The sequence below is a fragment of the Theropithecus gelada genome, chromosome 3 (assembly GCF_003255815.1).
Source record: "Theropithecus gelada isolate Dixy chromosome 3, Tgel_1.0, whole genome shotgun sequence".
Classification (NCBI taxonomy): domain Eukaryota; kingdom Metazoa; phylum Chordata; class Mammalia; order Primates; family Cercopithecidae; genus Theropithecus; species Theropithecus gelada.
Genome location: NC_037670.1, coordinates 63021394 through 63042620, shown reverse-complemented (window position 1 = coordinate 63042620; position 21227 = coordinate 63021394). Strand labels below are relative to the sequence as shown.

Below are 21227 nucleotides of genomic sequence, written 5' to 3'. Positions count from 1 at the left end.
TACTGATGAAAGAACAGACAGAGACCAATATAAGTGAACAGAAATCTCAGAAATATACCCATGTTAATATACTCAATTGATCATTCACAAAGGAAAAGACAGCAATTCAAAAAAGAAAATATAGTCATTTAAAAAATGATGCTTGACCAACTGGATATCCACATGCAAATAAATCTAGACTTATACCTTTATCCAAAATTAACTTCATAATATAATCACAGAGATACCTGTAAAATACACAAAATTGGAAAGCTGGAAACAAAGAAGAAAAAGTGACCTTGGGTTTGTTAATGACTTTTTACATATAAATATGCATGTAAAAATGTGTGTGTCTATACTTTGCTTAACTTTTCTGTAAAGTAAAAACTGCTCTAAAAATAGTCAATTAATGTAAAAAAACCCCACACAATATAGAAAATGTGTAGCAAAAAGGCAAAAGTAAGTCCTCCCTTATCAGTAATAATTTTAAATGTAAGTGGCTTAATTTAAAGATACCAATTAAAAGGCAGAAGTGGACATAATGGATAAAAATGCAGGATCTAACTATTGTCTACAAAAGATTCACTTTAGGTGCAAAAGCAAAAAAAAACATGGATTAAAAGTAAATGGATGAAAAAAGATACTTTGTGCAAATAGTCATCATATCTAGATAAAATAGACAAATTGCTGGAAACACACTACTATCAAAACTCAAGAAGAAACAAAAAATATAAACAGATCTATATACAAACATCAGATAAAATAAACTTTAAGTCAAAAATTGTTACAAGATGCAAAGAAATGCACTATATTTTGATAAAAGGGCCAATATATTAAAGAACATATAACATTTATAAGTATATAGGCCTCTAACAACAGAGTCCCAAATTATATGAAGCAAAAATTGACAGAACAGAAGGGAAAAGCAGATAATAATAGTGGAACACATCAATACCGCACCTTCAATAATGAATGTAAAAGTTAGGCAGAAGATCAATAAGCAGATAGAGTACTTGAACAACACTAGATCTATACAATCTACACAGAACCCTCCACCCAACAACAGGAGAATACACATACTTCACAAGTACATATGAAACATTCCTCCAGGTAGACCATATGTGTAACCACAAAAGAGTCTCAGTAAGTATAAGAAGATGAAAATGATATAAAGTAGCTTCTGTAATCTGAGAAACAAAAATAGATGCCCCTTTATCAACTAAGATGGACCCTAAGGTTAAGGAAACAAAAATTAGCTATGAGCTAAAGGTTCAGGGCTCAGCTGGCATGTCAATTCCCTAAATTTCTATGGCTACAAAACACACACACATACGCATGCAAACACACCTTGCTAAACCCTTTAACAGGAGCTATCAGACAAATTGCCAGATTCCCTTCCTAACTGATTTACAACCGAGACCACTAAAATTCTGACTGGACAGAGAATCTGCCTTACAAGAACTCCTTTCTGAAAGGCAACTGCAGGCCTTAAGCCAGTTTCAGCAAGCTAATAGAGACTGAACAAATTCTTTGTGTTTTATAGTCAGCCTTTCAATAGACGGAGCCAAATTCTACCTCGTTTTAATGCTAAAACCCACCCCAAAGTGAACATGGAACGTAAGTTACATATATGTCTACCCGTTGTACATGTGTTCAACTCCCCTCATAAATATTTATAGCTTTACCCAAAACAAGCTGAATACATAAGACCCTATTGTTAATACAGACCCTTTCCCTTTGGAAGAGAGAGTGCCTTCAGTCCACACCAAAGATCGTATCTTCCCAAACTGCAAGTTGATGTCACAATAAATCTCTTCTTTCTACTATTTAGCCACCCTGGTGGTCATTTGAACTAGACTTCTATCCCACAAAAGAAAGAAATCAGAAAGCCTTAACAGAAGGACATCTAGAATGTATACGAACATGTGGAAATTGAACACCATACTTCTAAATAACAAACAGGTCAAAAAAAAGTATAAGGGAAGTTAGAAAATACTTGCAGATGAATGAAAATGAAAATACAACTTACCAAAAACTATGGGTTGCAGTTAAAGCAGTACTCAGAAGGAAATGTATGGGTGTAAGTAAACACCTATACTTAACAAGAAGAAAGATTTCAAATCAATTACTTAATGTCACACCTTAAGAAACTAGAAAAAGAAGAATGAATTAAACTCAAGAGGTAGCAAAAAGAAGGAAATAATAAAGAGTAGAAAATATATAAACTAGAGAAGAGAAAAAGCAATAAAAAAATGGTTTTTGGAAAAAATGCAATAAAGTTGACAAACATTCACATAGAGAAATCAAAGTAGAGACATTACTACCTACCTTTCAGAAATAAAAAGGATAACAAGAGAACACTATAAACCATTGTAGGCCAATAAATTAGGTAACCTAATGAAATAAATTGCTAGAAACACACAAACTACCAAAACTGACTCAAGAATAAACAGAAAATATGAATAGGTCTATAACTAAGTAAGAGTTTGAATCAGTAATCAAAAACCTGCCAACAAAGAAAAACCCAGAACCAAAAGCTTCAGTAATGAATTCTATCAGGTAAAGAAGAATTAAATAAAATTCATCTCACTTTTTTCCAAAAGGATAGAAGAGCAAGTAACATTTCCTAACTCATATCATGAAGTTAGCATTACCCTGGCACCAATGCCAGAAAATTATATGATTACAGGCCAATATCCATTATGAATGCAAAATTCTTAATAAAAAAATAGCAAACCAATTCCAGTAGTATGGTAAAGAATACAGCATGACCAAGTAGGGTATAATCCAGGAATGCAAAGGTTGTTGAAAATATAACAATAAAAATAGAGTACACTGCATTAATAGAAGGCAGGGTGAAAATAAAAAAACACATGATAATCTCATTTCATACAAAAGTAGTATTTAACAAAATACAAAATCCTTTCATTATAAACCCACAGCAAATATACTCAACAGTGAAAGACTGAAAGCTTTCCTCCTAAGATCAAGAACAAGACAAAGATGCCAATTTTGCCACTTCTACTAAACATTGTGCTAGAAGTTCAAGCAAGAGCAATTTTGCAAGAAAATGGTGTAAAATGTATCCAGGGTGGAAAGGGAGAAGTAAAACTACTGCTATCCACAGACAACATGATCTTCTATACAAAAACTACTAAAGATTTCACAAAAACAAAACAAAACCAAAAACACTATTGGAGCTAACAATGGAATTCAATCAAGGATGCAGAATCCATTTTTTAAAAAACCTAGTGTATTTCTATACACTAGCAACGAACAAAGTATAAAGGGAATTAGGAAAATTCTACTTATAATAGCATCAGTAATAATAAAATACTTAGAAATACATTTGTCAAGAGTTACAGCACTATACTTATACACTGAAAACTGTAAAATGCTACTGAAAGAAATTAAACAAGTTCTAAATAAATGCAAAGCTACCTGTGTTCACAGATTAAAAGACTTAATATTGTTAAGGTGGCAATAATATCTAAAGCTATGTCCAGATCCAATGCAATCCCTATCAAAACTCCAATGGTGATTTTTGTCAGAAATGGAGAAGGAGATGCTAAAAATCATATGGAATTAAAAACAATCTCAAATTACCAAAACAGTGTTAAAAAGGAAGAACAAAATTGGAGGACTCTCACTTCTCAATTTCCAAAGTGCCACAAATCAAACAGTAATCAAAATGGTATACTGACATAAGAACAGAAATACAGAACAATGCAATTGAATTGAGAGTCTAGAGATAAGCTCATATATTTATGGTTAACTGACTTTCAACAAGGTTGCCAAGACGATTCAATGTGGAAAAAAATGGTCTCTTCCAACAAATGTTCTTGGGCAACCAGATAGCCATACGCAAAATATGAAGTATAAGGCTGAACCCATACCTCATACTATATACACAATTAGCTCAAAATGAATCTTAGACCGAAGTGTAATAGCTAAAACTACAGAAGGAGTAAATCTTGATGACCTCAGATTTGACAACATATTCTTAGAAACGCCACCCAAAGTACAAGAAACACAAGGAAAAAACAGGTAAATTGGACATCATCAAAATTAAAATCAATTGGGTATCAAAGGACATTATTAAGAAAGTGAAAAAACAACCTATAAAATGGAAGAAATATTTGCATATCACATATTAATAAGAATACAGTATTCAGAATATATAAAGAACTCTTACAACACCACCAAAAAGACACAAACCCAATTTTAAATTGAGCAAAGGACTTGAATAAACATTTCTCCAAAGAAGATACACAACTGACCGATAAGCACATGAAAAGATGCTCAACAACATTTGCCTTTGGAGAAATGCAAATCAAGTCTCATAATGCTTCATTTCTATTGCATATCATCTCTTTTATGAGTTCCAGTACACTTTCAGCTTTTTTTTTTTTTTTTTTTTTCTAAACAGTCTCACTCTGTCAGCCAGGCTGCAGTGCAGTGGCATGATCTCGGCTTACTGCAACCTCAGCTTCCTGGGTTCAAGTGATTCTCCTGCCCCAGCCTCCCAAGTCACTGAGACTACAGGCCCACGCCACCATGCCCGGCTGATTTTTGTATTTTTAGTAGAGGCAGGTTTCCCCGTGTTGGCCAGGCTGGTCCCAAACTCCTGACCTCAAGTGATCCACCTGCCTCAGCCTCCCAAAGTGCTGAACCTGAAGAGAGCCACACTTTCAGGTTTTCTAAGAACTGATCTACCTATTAGACAGACCCAGGGGCTGGAGAAAAACTCTCAATGTATTTCTGGAGAAGAGGAGAGAGAGGGGAGGGCAGGGAAGGGAAAAGGAGTAGTGAGGGGAGGGGAGGGCTGAGGAGAAGGAAAGAGAGGAGAAGAGAAGGGAAGACAGGAGAAAAGTAAGGAGATAAAAGACAGAAAATGAGGCTGAACTTCTCTTGTTTTTTCCCCTTAAAGCTTCATGCCTCTCAACTGTGTTTCTAAAACTTCAATCCTAGATGGCCAAAAAAGAAACAGAAGGGAAAGTTGGGGAAATGGTTAAATACAATCCAACTCTGATAGCAGATAAATAATGATTTTAAAAAAAACAAAAACAAAACAAACAAACAAAAAAAACACTAAAAAAGGAGGAAGGAAACTAGCAAGCAATAACATTTGTGATGAAAGGGGAGGGGTGCCCTACTGTCACTGGGACCTTTTAAAAACACATGGGTGGGTATTCCCAAGTGGTCATTCATAAACCATTATAAATATAAAGATAAATATAAAGGTATAAGTATAAAGTCCAATTCTTTGTTTTCCAGAAAATACTGGGCCTCTACTCCACATTATTAAGAAAAGCATACTAAGCTGAATGTTTCCTCTGGTCTATGATATTAACCCATCTTATAATAAGATGATTTTACAAATTAAATCATTAAACCTAAATAGCATGACTTTCCTTACACTAAATTCCACTCTATAGTAAATTATCATAACAGTGTTATTGAGAGAGCAAACTTTTCATTAGTACATGAATCAGTAGAATTCTATTTGAGGGGTTAATAGCACTAAGTCAAAGTAGAGAACAAAATATATTCAGATGTATAGTGTTTATATTGTAAAAATGCTGTGAGTAATTAACAACATTTTTTAACTCTTAGTTATGTGTTCTCCATTTGCTTTTCTAATAAATTGTATAGACTTACCTGAAAATGTAAAGAACAATTCATTTTGCAAACCAGCTCTTTGCATTTTAACATGATGGCATTCAGACTTAAGTAAGGAAATTTCACATGAAAGGTCAAGAAGCAGTTTGCTTAAAATCTGAATAAGTTTCTTCTCAAAAGAAATATTATAAATACTGTTGCAGGGAGCTGCATGATATCGAGCTGTGAACTGATAATAATAATGAGGCTCACGATAAGCTGTAAAAAATTAAGAAGAGAAAGACAAAAAAATGGTTACTTAAATAATTCAAACATATTGTAACTATTTAAGAAATATGATTACTTGGTATAAATTATTGGCACATGTTTTTAGATACAATTATATTTATTTTTAGTTCACCAACACTTATCTTGTACCAACACTTATCTAAGTACCAAATACTATGATTGACACTTTACAAATAGTGACTCATTTGAATCTGTCAGCATCATTAAGATTTTCTATCTGTCATAAAGAAATTGAGGGAGGCAGGGATTATGTCACATGTCCAATGCCTATGCTTTCAAAACTAAGATTGTAACTTACGGAGCCTGGTCCCAGAGCCTATTCTATTAACCTCAACACTATGCTGCTCAAACTCAGGTATAGCACTTATCTAAGTTAAATATTTATCTTGGAAGAAATTAAATTCATATAATTATGAACAATATTCAAAAATATATTTCTAATAGATACACAATTAGTTTTATTGAGTTGAGTACAACAGCTGGAACTGAGAACACACACACACACACACACACACACACACACATATATATTTTAACCATCCCAAATTCTCACTGAAATGACACAAGAAAAATAAAAATGAAAAGAAATTCACTACAATACCAAAAGTCAGAAAAGTTCAACTTCCAAAACAGGAAGTTGCTCTGTTGCTACTTCTGTCAAACAAGGGAGACTTCCCTGCCTGTTCCTGGATTATGCTCAGGAAAAGCTTCCTGCATACACTGAAGTGCACCCAGTCATTGTTTACTTTCCTACCTACAGATTTAAGCTAAAATTAAGTACACATAGTTAGCTACCGTCCATCTTTGCATTCGGAGTAGAGACCAGACAGCTTCTAATTGCTAAGGAAACCTCTATAGGTTTCATTTCTGAACAGGAATTCTAACATGCTTTTTGTACTGATTCATCCATCAGTGTAGGTACACATTTATCATATATACATACATATATCATGACTTATAATATCAAAGATATGTAATATATACAAATATCACATAGAATAACTGAACCTGAAGGGTTAGAGCTGGAAACTGTAGTGAGTCACAGTATGACTGGGGACAAAAAAGAAAACTTTTTCTCTCCAGAAATTTGACCCATATGAAGGTATTTCCTGAAATAGAACTAAGTCTGAATTTAAGTCAAAATATCCCCCAAATTCTCTGAAACACTGTATCAAAAGTATACTCTTCTGAGCATCCAGCAGAAGTACACACAAACCAGCAACAATTCAGGATCAGCTTATGTGCATAAAAGAGTTAACGCTGCAGGTGGGAGGCTGCTTGCAGGATTAGCCCTTGGCTGGTAAACACTTCCCTCCACAAGACAGGAATCCTTTTCTTCACGATAAAACTGTCTTTTTAAGCACCTGATGCACTGAACATCTTTCTGCCTTCTGGGAGTCTGAGATTGTTGGAGTTGCTAGGCAAAAGTGCCTGCAGAACTGGTCCCTAATAAACATTCTGGATGTGTTACTGCTTTATTCTGTTGCTTTTGTTTTTTCTTCAAAAGCTCTCTGCAAATCCTAAAGTGTCTTCAAGAAGATTCATGGAATAGATTTTAAATACACTTAAGTACAGTTTTCCGACATCACTGAGATAACACGATTAGACTGGTTAAGAATTTGAATAACTCCCATTTTAAAAACTGGACTCATAAAATTGCTAATCTAACATCAAGCAGAAAAAGAATTATGTGGGACTGAACTGATGCAGGACTAAAATGAATTTTAAAGACTTTTTGTTGAAAACATTGCTAATTATTTTTTGTTTCTTTTTCCAGAGTCGAGAAAGCTTTTTTTTTTTTAAGCTACTTATAGTTTGCAGGAATTGGGTAAAGTATATTTTTGTAAGCAAAATCAAAACATTTACCTTTCTCTCTGATTTCTTCTGAATTGAGAAACTAACCATAAATATTTTTATTTTATGGCAATATAGTTATTTGCATAACATTAATAAGAATCTGTTTCCTTTCATAATAAGACACAGTTAAAAACACATATTACAAAGGCTTTGATTGGGATGTCACATTTTCAGGTATGACCAGGCTGCTTTAAGGAACTAAGGGTTAACTAGGATCCAATTAATCCCTTGGAAAAACTGGCCAAGTACGCTGTCTACATGGTTCCTTTTCAGGGTTACTAGCCTTGTGGTAGGTAAAAAAATATCAGTTTCTGAGAAGTGCAGAATACTCTAAATACTTTGGGGACTTCAAGAAAAGAATTCACTCAAGTACTACAGGTAAAATCTGAGGGTGAGTCCATGGCTTGACTTCCTAACCTGGAGAGTATTTTAAAACTCTTTTCCTTATGACAAGTTCCAGCAAAGCCAACTTTAAAAGAGCCTATAATAAGGTCAATCATTATTTTTTCTACAGTTTTTTATTTATTTAGAAATGGAGTTTCGCTCTGTCGCCCAGGCTAGGGTGCAGCAGCGCAATCTCTGCTCACTGCAGCCTCTGCCTCCCAAGTTCAAGCGATACTCCCACCTCAGCTGCCCAAGTAGCTGGGATTACAGGCGTGCACCACCATGCCTGGCTAATTTTTGTATTTTTAGTAGAGATGGGGTTTCACCATGTTGGCTAGTCTGGTCTTGAACTCCTGACTTCAAGTGATCCACCTGCCTCGGCCTCACAAAGTGCTGGGATTACAGGTGTAAGCCACTGCATCCGGCCTTGCTACAGTTTATATAACTAATCAAGCCAACCATAATGAGGCTAAAACTTATTTTACAACAAAACTGGACTCACTGTGATCTTTGGTAGAAATAGGTGACCAGAGAGAGAAAAACTATGTTTCAAGAAAAATTTAAAAACTATAGTGCGCTCGTTATTAGATTCTAGCTTTGTCCATTTGCTTTTGAGGGTTTTTAAAAAATTATCTAGGCTAGCCGGGCGAGGTGGCGGGCGCCTGTAGTCCCAGCTACTCGGGAGGCTGAGGCAGGAGAATGGCGGGAACCCGGGAGGCGGAGCTTGCAGTGAACCGAGATCCGGCCACTGCACTCCAGCCTGGGCCACAGAGCGAGACTCCGTCTCAAAAAAAAAAAAAAAAAAAAAAAAAAAAAAAAAAATTATCTAGGCTGAATCTTGAATTTTTAGTTTCTTCCAATATCTGACTATGACTCTCCAGACTAAAATTTCCAATATTTCTCCCACTCACTCATCTGACTCTAAATCCCTAGACATCAAAACTGCTTCTCCTAAAGTCCTGCAAGTTAATGCTAGGCAACCTGATATAAACTTTGGAGAAATCACTACAACAACTTATGTATGTACAGAAAGTTCAGTGGAACCCCTGATTCAAATGACAATCTGGGAAAATCTATCAAATTGCCACTCCCTGTCCATCCCAACTGAAATTTTTTGAGTCAAAATCTAAAATATTCTCAGCTGACTGCCCTCCAAACTCAAAAGACTAGTTTGCAGACTGCTCCAGATATTAATTTTTGTTTTTCTGTGTTTTCCATAAAAATGCTTCCAACTAAATACCAGTGTGCCTATACCATATAGAGACTAAATTTGAAAAAAATTCACCTATAACACCACCTCCTGAAATCAGGCTCATCTGTTCAACTAAGCTAATTACTCTCAAGATGAAGAGACTCATTCGGTAAGACATGGAACCCAATTTGTTGCTTTCTACTTGTTTCAATCTATTTCTCCCCCTTTGCCAGATTAGAACCTCTAACCCAAATCTCCCCAAAGCTACCAACTTGGACTTTAATATGTAAAACTTTCTGAAACTAAAGCTGTAAAAGGGGGACTGAAGAAAAACAAAGTATTTCTCCCCCAAATACTGAGGGTTGTAAGGTTAAAGACGCTGAAAATGGAGGGGACCATTCAGGCCTTAGCCTCCATTTGCCCAATGGCAGGACACCAATCCTTCCTTACTGGAGATAACATTTGCTAATCTGTCCAGAGAAAGCACCAGCAGGCACCAAAGGAATCTGGGAACAGATTTTACTATCATCCCACATTTTCTAACCTTTTAGAAGACTGGAATTGCTCTCTCCTTTGTTTTGTCACTAAATTGGATTTATGACTGTTAAAATATTACGTAAGCAAGGCCCCTAAGGTACCAATAGGAGATACTTTTGAATTGAGGCCTCTCCAGCATGATAGGTACAGCACATGCATAAACTTCTGCCACTTTCTTCCTTGTTAACCTGGCTTTTGTTTTCAGCAGCGTCTCAACTAAGAAGTTACTCAATTGCCAGTACAGTTCAAGGTCACTGCCTTGCTTTCTACTAAATAGGTGACAGAGTAATTTACCTACCATAAGTGCAAATATCAACACAGTAGAAATAGCAAATAAAATCTTAGTATAATTACTAAATTAGTTTTCACCTTACTGATCCCTTGAAAGTGTCTCAGGGACTCCCAGAGTTTCACAGACCATAATTTGAGAACCACTGATCTATAGTCAAAGTACTGTTAGAAATTGACAAGAGCACAAAAACAGGAAAATAGGCAAAATATATAAATAGAAAATCTTATATGGGAAAATGAACATATATAAATAGATGCTCAAAGATAACAGTATTAAGGAAAATGCAAATTATAAGTGATACAGTTTTTTTACACCCACTATATAGATAAAAGAGCAATAAAACCTATTTTATTAGTGGTAAGGATACAAAGAAGTATATGTACATTATTAAAATATAATTAAATGTAAAAATGTAAATCCTCAAAATGTTAAAGAAAGGAATAAATTAAGAACAGAAAATTATAAAACAAAAACAGGTGAATATGACCAAAAACAAGTGGGGATTATAAAAATGCAAGGTCTAATATATTGGAGAATGAAAATATAGTCATTGAAATAAAAAGAAAAAAATCACCAAAGTTAAAAAATAAATAACTTAAGTGAAATACATAAGCTAAATGGCAGACATAACATACCTGAAGAAACATTTGGTAAATCGTATGAGAGTACCTAAATACACCACATTTAAAGATTCTGGTATATGAAAGACAAGCTAAAGGTTTTGAATGATAAGTTAAGAAATCCTAATAAATATGTTCATTTGTTTGTTTGCTTTGAGACGGAGTCTTGCTCTGTCTCCCAGGATGGAGTGCAGTGGCTTGATCTCGGCTCACTGCCACCTCCACCTCCCGGGTTCAAGTGATTCTCCTGCCTAAGCCTCCCGAGTAGCTGGGACTACAGGCGCCTGCCACTGAGCTGGCTACATTTTTTTTTTTAGTAGAGATGGGGTTTCATCATATTGGCCAGGCTGATCTTGAACTCCTGACCTTGTGATCCGCCCTCCTCAGCCTCCGAAAGTGCTGGGATTACAGGCGTGAGCCACCATGCCTGGCCAATAAATATGTTTAATTAGCATTCCAGAAATAAAAATAATCAAAAGGAGGCTTTGAAAGAAATCAACAAAATCCAAAACTTCAATATTATAATATGTAAACCACAATCTCTGACACACAAAAAAATCAAAATAAAAATCAACAACAAAAATCCCTCAAACATTTTTAAACAAATAAAATACTAAATAAATGACTATAAAAGAAATCATAGTAGATATGACTAAATATTTAGAAATGATGATAAACATATCAGTAATTGTGGGATGCAATTATAGTAATAAAAAGTAAATTTATAGTCTTAACTAGATTTACCCAAAAAATAAAAAGAAAATAAATGAGCTAATTGTACAACTCAAGAGTCTACATAAAGAACAAGGTTAACAAAGAAAGCAAGTTAGGGAAAGAGAATAAGAAAAATCAAAGAAGGAATGAATCCCTGAGAAACATTAAAAAAATTATAATTCAGGTAGAAGGACAGTAAAATCCATGATACATAAGAAAAACATCAAATAATGTACTAATTAAACAACAGAAAAAAGCTATAAAATTTAATATATAAAGAAAAAACAAATGACTATATAAAACACTATAAATATCTTCATGTCAATGAATTTGGAGAGTTGGATTAAAACCATTTCTAGGAGAAAATAAATTATTATTCATAATATGAATTATTATAATTTGTGCAAGAAGAAATAAACTGAATAAAGTAATGACTACTACTAAAAAAATAACTGTAGGAGACAGACTTCTGACGAGACAGCTGGAGGAGCTCTGCAAACTCCAACAAAGCTGTTATAAATTCTTTTTTAAAAACAATCATTAAACAGTCTTTGGAAATTGTCCTAAGGGCATAGAAAAAATAAACATTTATTCAAAGAAGTCTATCGAATGTCCGTAAAAATAGTGTAATAGTCCGTTCTCACACTGCTATAAAGAACTACTTAAGACTGGGTAATTTATTAACAAAAGAGGTTTAACTAACTCACAGTTTTGAAGGCTGTACAGGAAGCATGGCAGGGAAGCCTCAGGAAACTTACAATCATGATTGAAGGTGAAGGGGAAGCAAGCAGGTCTTACCATGATGGAGCAGGAGAGAAAGAGAGAGTGAAGGGAGAAGTGCTACACACTTTCAAACAACCAGATCTCATGAGAACTCACTATCACAAGCACAAGGAGGAAATCTGGCCCCATGATCTAATCACCTCCCAACAGGTCCTTCCCCCAACATTAGGGAGTACAATTAAACATGAGATTTAGGTGGGAATACAACCAAACCATATCAAACAGTATTTGAAGAAAGCATATGAACCAAGACCTGCTCCCTTCCTCCCTTCCCTCAGCTCAAGGAGAGGGAGAGAGACACTCCATTCCAGATTTCTACAGCCTAACATAGGGTTCTTTCCCCATCCAGCTTTCAGTTAATAGACTATCTCTCGGGAAAGGAAGGATGTCAGCATTTCTCATCTACCCCAGCTCCGTGTTGCTGAAATTATTAAGTTCCAGGTGAATCTGGCTGAGAGGTGATAGCTACCTTCTTCCACCTAGTCCCAACTTCTGAGACAGAGGCTCTAAATCAGGTAGAGGAACACTGAGAATACTGAGTCCTCCATCACCCTTACCCCAATTCGTGGTGTAAGGGTTCCACATCAGGACTGTAAGCTGATGATACCTAGGGCTCCTGCTACCCCTACATCAAGTGCTCAGCTCCTAAAGCAGGGTGTCACCCAGAAAGAAGCACACCACTGTCCCCAGCCTCAGCTTCAGCGCTATCACTCAGAGAATTTCCCCAGGGAAGAGAACCAGGCTGCAGAACAGAAAGCTCTGAATCTCAAAGGAACTGGTTTCACTTGTGTGTAAGTGTAGACAAGCTCAACTAAGACGAGATTCACAGATTCACTGGAGTTATAAGCTAAACTACAACTTGGCCAGACAGCAACACAGGAGTCACCTGGGAGAAACAATACTGGGATCAGAACATATCTCAAACACTGACCTAAAGAACTAATACTTCAAGAAACCTAAATTTAACTGGATCAGTAGAGCAATTTATTTCCTAGGGCACTGTTGAAAGCAATAGATCAATCACCTGAGTGAGTATGTTTCAGAAAAGAGACAGTCAGAGACGGCCCTGCCAAAACTGCTGTGGGTACACCCAAGCTGCATCTTTCAAGGACATACATCAGAGGCTTCACCCAGCAACTTCACCTCAGAGTTGCTACAATATACAGTCATGTGCTGCATAATTATGTTTTGGTCAACAACAAACTGCATAATAAAATCTTAGTCCCATAGATTATAACACCCTATTTTTAGTCTACCTTTATAATATTCAGATATGTTTAGATACACAAATACCACAGCATTACAACTATATACAATATTCAATACAGTATCATGCTGTGCAGGCTTGTAGCCTAGGAGGAAAAGGCCATACCATGTAGCCTATGTGTGTAGTAAGCTATACTATCTAGGTTTGTATAAGTATACCCTATGATGTTCACAAAACAAAACTGCCTAACGACACATTTCTCAGAACATATCCCCAACATTAAGAAACACATAACTATATTATCTAAAATGTGAAGTTTCTGACAAAAATTTGCAACACATGTAAGGAAACAGGACATATACTGGAAAAAGGTAAGCAACAGAAACTATCTGTGACAGTGACCAGATGTGGGATTTTAAAAAAATAAACACTTCAAATAATTCATTATAAATATGTTAAAAGAATTAAAGGAAACCAAAAGTGAAGAAGATATGGTTATAAAATCACATCAAATACAGAATATAAATAAAGACTGAAATTACAGAAAAGAATGAAATGGAAATGCAAGAGTTGAAAAGTAAAAATACTAAGAGGGCTCAAGAGTAGATTTAAACTGGCAGGATAAATAATTAGCAATATTTGCCACATACCTAGCTTAAAATAAATTCCAAAAGAAGTCATTCAGAATAAAAAAATGTGATGCCAGCCAGTATCTGAATCCACACACACAAAAAAAAAAAAGTGCACCAATTAAGGTAATTATGTAATCAAAAAGACAGTACAACTATGCATTTCTTCTACTCTTTTCCCTTCTGATTTAAAAGCAATTTCACAGAAGAATTTATACATAATGTATAAATTGGCCTATAACACATAAATATATATATATATGCCAATGATAACACAAAAGAGGTGCGTGAGAGAAGCTGTATTGGGCTAAAAAAAAATTCCTATAGTAACTTGAATCCAGGAAACAAATGAAGAGAACCACAAATGATAAATAAGAAGGCTATATATGACAAAACCTATAAATATATACTTCCTATCCTTTCTACTCTCAGCTTATTTGAAAGATACAAAATTACATAAAATAATAACAAGGTAGTGTTTAGTTTGTAACATCTAAAGATATAATATGTGTAATATTGATACCGTAAATTACAGAGAGACAGAAGTACAAAAAAGTAACATTTCTATAGCTTGCCGAAATTAAATTACTATAAATCTAAAACTGATTCTGATAGGTTAATATGTATGCAGCAAGCTCTAGAGAAATTAATAAAGAACTGGAAATAAACAGCAAAAAGTAAAGAAATGAAAATACCACATTAGAAAATATTCATTTAATTCAACAGAATTAATGCAGAATAGAAGAATACACATGAAGAACATGGAAACAAAAAGTAAAATGACAAAGTATATCCAAGTATATCAATAATAACATTAAATGTTAACGGATTAAACAAGCCAATCAAAAAGCAGATTGTCAGACTAGATTTAAAAAGTGATATCCAACTACGCTATATATTGTCTACATGAGATGCACTTTAAATTCAAAGATACAAATCGGTTGAAAGTAATAGAATGTTAAAAGATATACCACACATACTGCAATCACAAGAATACAATAGTGGTGACACAATTACCAAACAAAACAGACTTTAAGTGGCTGGCTAGATGGCCGAATAGGAACAACTCTGGTCTGCAGCTCCCAGCGAGATCAACGCAGAAGGCAGGTGATTTCTGCATTTCCAACTCAGGTACCGGGCTCATCTCACTGGGACTGGTTAGACAGTGAATGCAACCCACAGAGGGCGAGCTGAAGCAGGGTGGGGTGTCGCCTCACCCGGGAAGCACAAGGGGTCGGGCAACTCCCTCCCCAAGCCGAGGGAAGAAATAAGGGACTGTACCATGAGGAACAGTGCATTCCAGCCCAGACACTACCCTTTTCCCACAGTTTTCGCAACCTGCAGACCAGGACAGTCCCTTGGGTACCTACACCACCAGGGCCCTGAGTTTCAAGCACAGAAGTGGGCAGCCATTTGGGCAGACACCGAGTGAGCTACAGGAGTTTATGTTTCATACCCCAGTGGCACCTGGAACACCAGTGAGACAGAACCATTCACTCCCCTGGAAAGGGGGCTGAAGCCAGGGAGCCAAGTGCTCTAGCTCAGCAGATCCCACCCCCACAGAGCCTATTAAGCTAAGATCCAATGGCTTGAAATTCTTGCTGCCAACACAGCTGTCTGAGGTTGACCTGGGATGCTTGAGCTTGGTGAGGGAAGGGGCATCTGCCATTACTGAGGCTTGAGCAAGCAGTTTTCCCCTCACAGTGTAAACAAAGCCACCTGGAAGTTTGAACTGGGTGGAGCACACCGCAGCTCTGCAAAGCCACTATAGCTAGAGTGCCTCTCTAGATTCCTCTTCTCTGGGAAGGGTATCTCTGAAAGAAAGGCAGCAGCCCCAGGCAGGGGCTTATAGATAAAATTCCCATCTCTCTGGGACAGAGCACCTGGTGGAAGGGGCGGCTGTGGGTGCAGCTTCAGTAGACTTAAACATTCCTGCCTGCCAGCTCTGAAGAGAGCAGTGGATCTCCCGGCACAGAGCTCAAGCTCTGCTAAGGGACAGACTGCCTCCTCAAGTGGGTGGGTCCCTGACCCTCGTGCCTCCTGACTGAAAGACTTCCCAGCAGGGGTCGACAGACACTTCATACAGGAGAGCTCCGGCTGGCATCTGGCAGGTGCCCTCTGTGATGAAGCTTCCAGAGGAAGGAATAGGCAGCAATCTTTGCTGTACTGCAGCCTCTGCTGGTGATACCTAGGCAAAGAGGGTCTGGAGTAGACCTCCTACAAACTCCAGCAGACCTGCAGCAGAGGGGCCTGTTAGAATGAAAACTAACAAACAGAAAGGAATAGCATCAACATCAACAAAAAAGGACGTCCACACAAAAACCCCATCCAAAGGTCACCAACATCAAAGACCAAAGGTAGATAAATTGAGGAAGATGAGGAAAACCAGGTATCAAGGTATTACCTACCTTCAGAAGGTAGGTAATAACAAACCTCTGAGCTAAAGGAGCATGTTGTAACCCAACGCAAGTAAGCTAAAAACCTTGAAAAAGGGTTAGACGAATTGCTAACTAGAATAACCAGTTTAGAAAAAAACATAAATGACCTGATGAAGCTAAAAACCACAGCATGAGAACTTCAAGAAGCATACACAAGTATCAAAAGCTAAATCAATCAAGCAGAAGAAGGAATATCAGAGATTGAAGATCAACTTAATGAAATAAAACATGAAGACAAGATTAGAGAAAAAAGAATAAAAAGGAACAAACAAAGCCTCCAAGAAATATGGGACTATGTGAAAAGACCAAACCTACATTTTATTGGTGTATCTAAAAGTGACGGGGAGAATGGAATCAAGTTGGAAAACACTCTTCAGGGATGTTATCCAGGAGAACTTCCCCAACCTAGCAAGACAGGCGAACATTCAAATTCAGGAAATACAGAGAGCACCACAAAGATACTCCTCAAGAAGAGCAATCCCAAGACATATAATTGTCAGATTCACCAAGGTTGAAATGAAGGAAAAGATGTTAAGGGCAGCCAGATCGGGTTACCCACAAAGGGAAGCCCATCAGACTAACAGAAGATCTCTGCAGAAACCCTACAAGCCAGAAGAGAGTGGAGGCCAATATTCAACACTTTTAAAGAAAAGATTTTTCAACCCAGAATTTCATATCCAGGCAAACTAAGCGTCATAACAGAAATAAAATCCGTTACAGACAAGCAAATGCTGAGAGATTTTGTCACCACCAGGCCTGCCTTACAAGAGCTCCTGAAAGAAGCACTAAATATGGAAAGGAAAAACCTGTACCAGCCACTGCAAAAACATACCAAATTGTAAAGAACATTGACACTGTGAAGAAACTGCATCAACTAACAGTCAAAATAACCAGCTAGCATCATAATGACAGGATCAAATCCACATGTAACAATATTAATCTTAAATGTAAACAGGCTAAATGCCCCCATTAAAAGACACAGAATGGCAAATAGAATAGAGTCAAGACCCATCTGTTGGGAACAGGCCCCCAAATCTGGTCATAAACTGGCCTTAAAAACTGGCCATAAACAAAATATCTGCAGCAATGTGACATGCTTGTGATGGCCATAACGCCCATGCTGGTTGGTTGTGGGTTTGCTGGAAGGTTGTGGGTTTACCAGAATGAGGGCAAGGAACACCTGGCCCACCCAGGGAGGAAAACCGCTTAAAGGCGTTCCTAAACCACAAACAACAGCATGAGCAATCTGTGCCTTAAGGACATGTTTCTGCTGCAGATAACTAGCCAGAGACCATCCCTAGTTTCACCCCATCCCTTTGTTTCCCATAAGAAATACTTTTAGTTAATCTATAAACTATAGAAACAATGCTTATCACTGGTTTGCTGTCAATAAATATATGGGTAAAACTCTGTTCAGGGCTCTCAGCTCTGAAGGGTGTCAGACCCCTGATTTTCCACTCCACACTCTATATTTCTATGTGTGTGTCTTTAATTCCTCTAACACCGCTGGGTTAGGGTCTCCATGACCTAGCTGGTCTCAACACCCATTGGTGTGCTGTATTTAGGAGATCCATCTCACATGCAAAGACACACACAGGCTCAAAATAAAGGAATGGGGGAATGTTTGCCAAGCAAATGGAAAGCAAAAAAATAGCAGGGGTTACAATCCTAGTCTATGATAAAACAGACTTTAAACCAAAAAAGATCAAAAAAGACAAAAGAAGGGCATTACATAATGGTAAAGGGATCAATGCAAAAAGAAGAGCTAACTATGCTAAATATATATCCACCCAATACAGGAGCACTCAGATTCATAAAGCAAGTTCTTAGAGACCTAGAGACTCCCACACAATAATAGTAGGATACTTTAAGACCTCACTGTCAATATTAGACAGATCAATGAGACAGAAAATTAGCAAGGATATTCAGGACATGAACTCATCTCTGGACCAAATGAACCTAAAAGACATCCACAGAACTCTCCACCCCAAATCAACAGAATACACATTCTTTTTAGCACCACATTGGACTTATTCTAAAATTGACCATATAATTGGAAGTAAAATGCTCCTCAGCAAATGCGAAAGAACAGAAATCGTAACAAATAGTCTCTCAGACCACAGTGTAATAAAATTAGAACTCAGGATTAAGAAACTCACTCAAAACTGCACAACTACATGGAAACTGAACAATCTGCTCCTGAATGACTACTGGGTAAATGACAAAATTAAGGCAGAAATAAATAAGTTTTTTGGAACCAGTGAGAACAAAGACACAATGTACCAGAATCTCTGGGACACAGCTAAAGCAGTGTTTAGAGGGAAATTTATAGCACTAACTGTCCACAGGAGAAAGCAGGAAAGATCTAAAATTGATGCCCTAACATCACAATTAAAAGAACTAGAGAAGCAAGAGCAAACAAATTCAAAAGCCAGCAGAAGACAAGAAATAACTAAGATCAGAGCAGAACTGAAGGAGATACAAACATGAAAATCCCTTAAAAAAATCAACGAATCCAGGAGCTGGTTTTTTGAAAAGATTAACAAAATAGATAGACTGCTAGCCAGACTAATAAAGAAGAAAAGAAAGAAAAATAGACACAATAAAAAAATAATAAAGGGGATATCAACACTGATCCCACAGAAATACAAACTACCATCAGAAAATACTATAAACACCTCTAGGCAAATAAACTACAAAATCTACAAGAAATGGATAAATTCCTGGACACATACACCCTCCCAAGACTAAACTAGGAAGAAGTCAAATCCCTGAATAGAACAATAACAAGTTCTGAAATTGAGGCAGTAATAGACTACCAACCAAAAAAGCCCAGGACCAGACAGATTCACAGCTGAATTCTACCAGAGGTACAAGGAGGAGCTGATATCATTCTTTCTGAAACTATTCCAAACAACAGAAAAATAGGGACTCCTCCCTAACTCATTTTATGAGGCCAGCATACTCCTGATACCAAAACCTGGCAGAGACACAACAAAAAAAGAACATTTCAGGCCAATATCCCTGATGAACATCAATGCGAAAATCCTCAGTAAAATACTAGCAAACCGCATCCAGCAGCACGTCAAAAAGCTTATCCACCATGATCAAGTCAGCTTCATCTCTGGGATGCAAGGCTGGTTCAACATACTCAAATCAATAAACGTAATCCATCACATAAGCAGAATCAATGACAAAAACCACATGATTATCTCAATATATGCAGAAAAGGTCTTTGATAAAATTCAGCATCCCTTTATGCTAAAAACTCTCAATAAACTAGGTATTGATGGAATGTATCTCAAAATAATAAGAGCTATTTATGACAAACCCACAGGCAATATCATACTGAATGGGCAAAAGCTGGAAGCATTTCCCTTTGAAAACTGGCACTATTCTCACTATTCCTATTCAACATAGTATCAGAAGTTCTGGCCAGGGCAATCAGGCAAGAGAAAAACAAAGCATATTCAAATAGGAAGAGAGGAAGTCAAATTGTCTCTCTTTGCAGATGACATGATTTTATATTTAGAAAACCCCATCATCTCAGCCCCAAATCTCCTTAAGCTGATAAGCAACTTCAGCAAAGTCTCAGGATATAAAATCAATGTGCAAAAATCACAAGCATTCCTATATACCAATAATAGACAGACAGCCAAATAATGAGTGAAATCCCATTCACAATTGATACAAAGAGAATAAAATACCTGAGAATACAACTTATACAGGATGTGAAGGACCTCTTCAAGGAGAACTACAAACCACTGCTCAAGGAAGTACGAGAGGACACAAACAAATGGAAAAACATCCCATGTTCATGGATAGGAAAAATCAATATACTGAAAATGGCCATAATGCTGAAAGTCATTTATAGATTCAATGCTATCCCCATCAACTTACCATCAACTTTCTTCACAGAATTAGAAAAAGCTACTTTAAATTTCGTATGGAACCAAAAAGGAGCCCATACAGCCAAGACAATCCTAAGCAAAAATAACAAAGCTGGAGGCTACCTGACTTCAAACTATACTACAAGGCTACAGTAACCAAAACAGCATGGTACTGGTACCAAAACAAATACGTAGACCAATGGAACAGAACACAGGCCTGAGAAATAATGCTACACATCTATAACCATCTGATCTTTGACAAAACTGACAAAAACAAGCAATGAGAAAAGGATTCCCTATTTAATAAATGGTGTTGGGAAATCTGGCTAGCCATATGCAAAAAACTGAAACTGGACCTCTTCCTTATACCTTATACAAAAATTAACTCAGGATGGATTAAAGACTTAAACGTAAGAGCTAAAACCATAAAAATCCTAGAAGAAAATCTAGGCAATGCCATTCAGGACATAGTCATGGCCAAAGACTTCACGACTAAAACACCAAAAGCAATGGCAACAAAAGCCAAATTGACAAATGGGATTTAATTTAACTAAAGAGCTTCTGCACAGCAAAATAAACTATCATCAGAGTGAACACGCAACCTACAGAATGGGAGAAAAATTTTACAATCTATCCATCTGACAAAGGGCTGATATCCAGAATCTACAAGGAACTTAAACAAATTTACAAGAAAAAAAACAAATGACTCCATCAAAAAGTGGGCAAAGGACATGAACAGACACTTCCAAAAGAAGACATTTATGTGGACAACAAATATATGAAAAAAAGCTCATC

The 21227-nt window shown here is 36.7% G+C and overlaps 1 protein-coding gene across 2 annotated transcripts in view; it reads right to left on the bottom strand.

The window, feature by feature from the left end:
* ZPBP (zona pellucida binding protein) overlaps positions 1–21227 on the bottom strand; it is a 156058-nt gene that overhangs the window by 88221 nt on the left and 46610 nt on the right. For both annotated transcript variants that reach the window (XM_025379899.1, XM_025379900.1), the window contains exon 5: positions 5641–5859. In XM_025379899.1, the coding sequence (XP_025235684.1) occupies positions 5641–5859 (219 nt within the window). The remainder of the gene's footprint in view (positions 1–5640; positions 5860–21227) is intronic.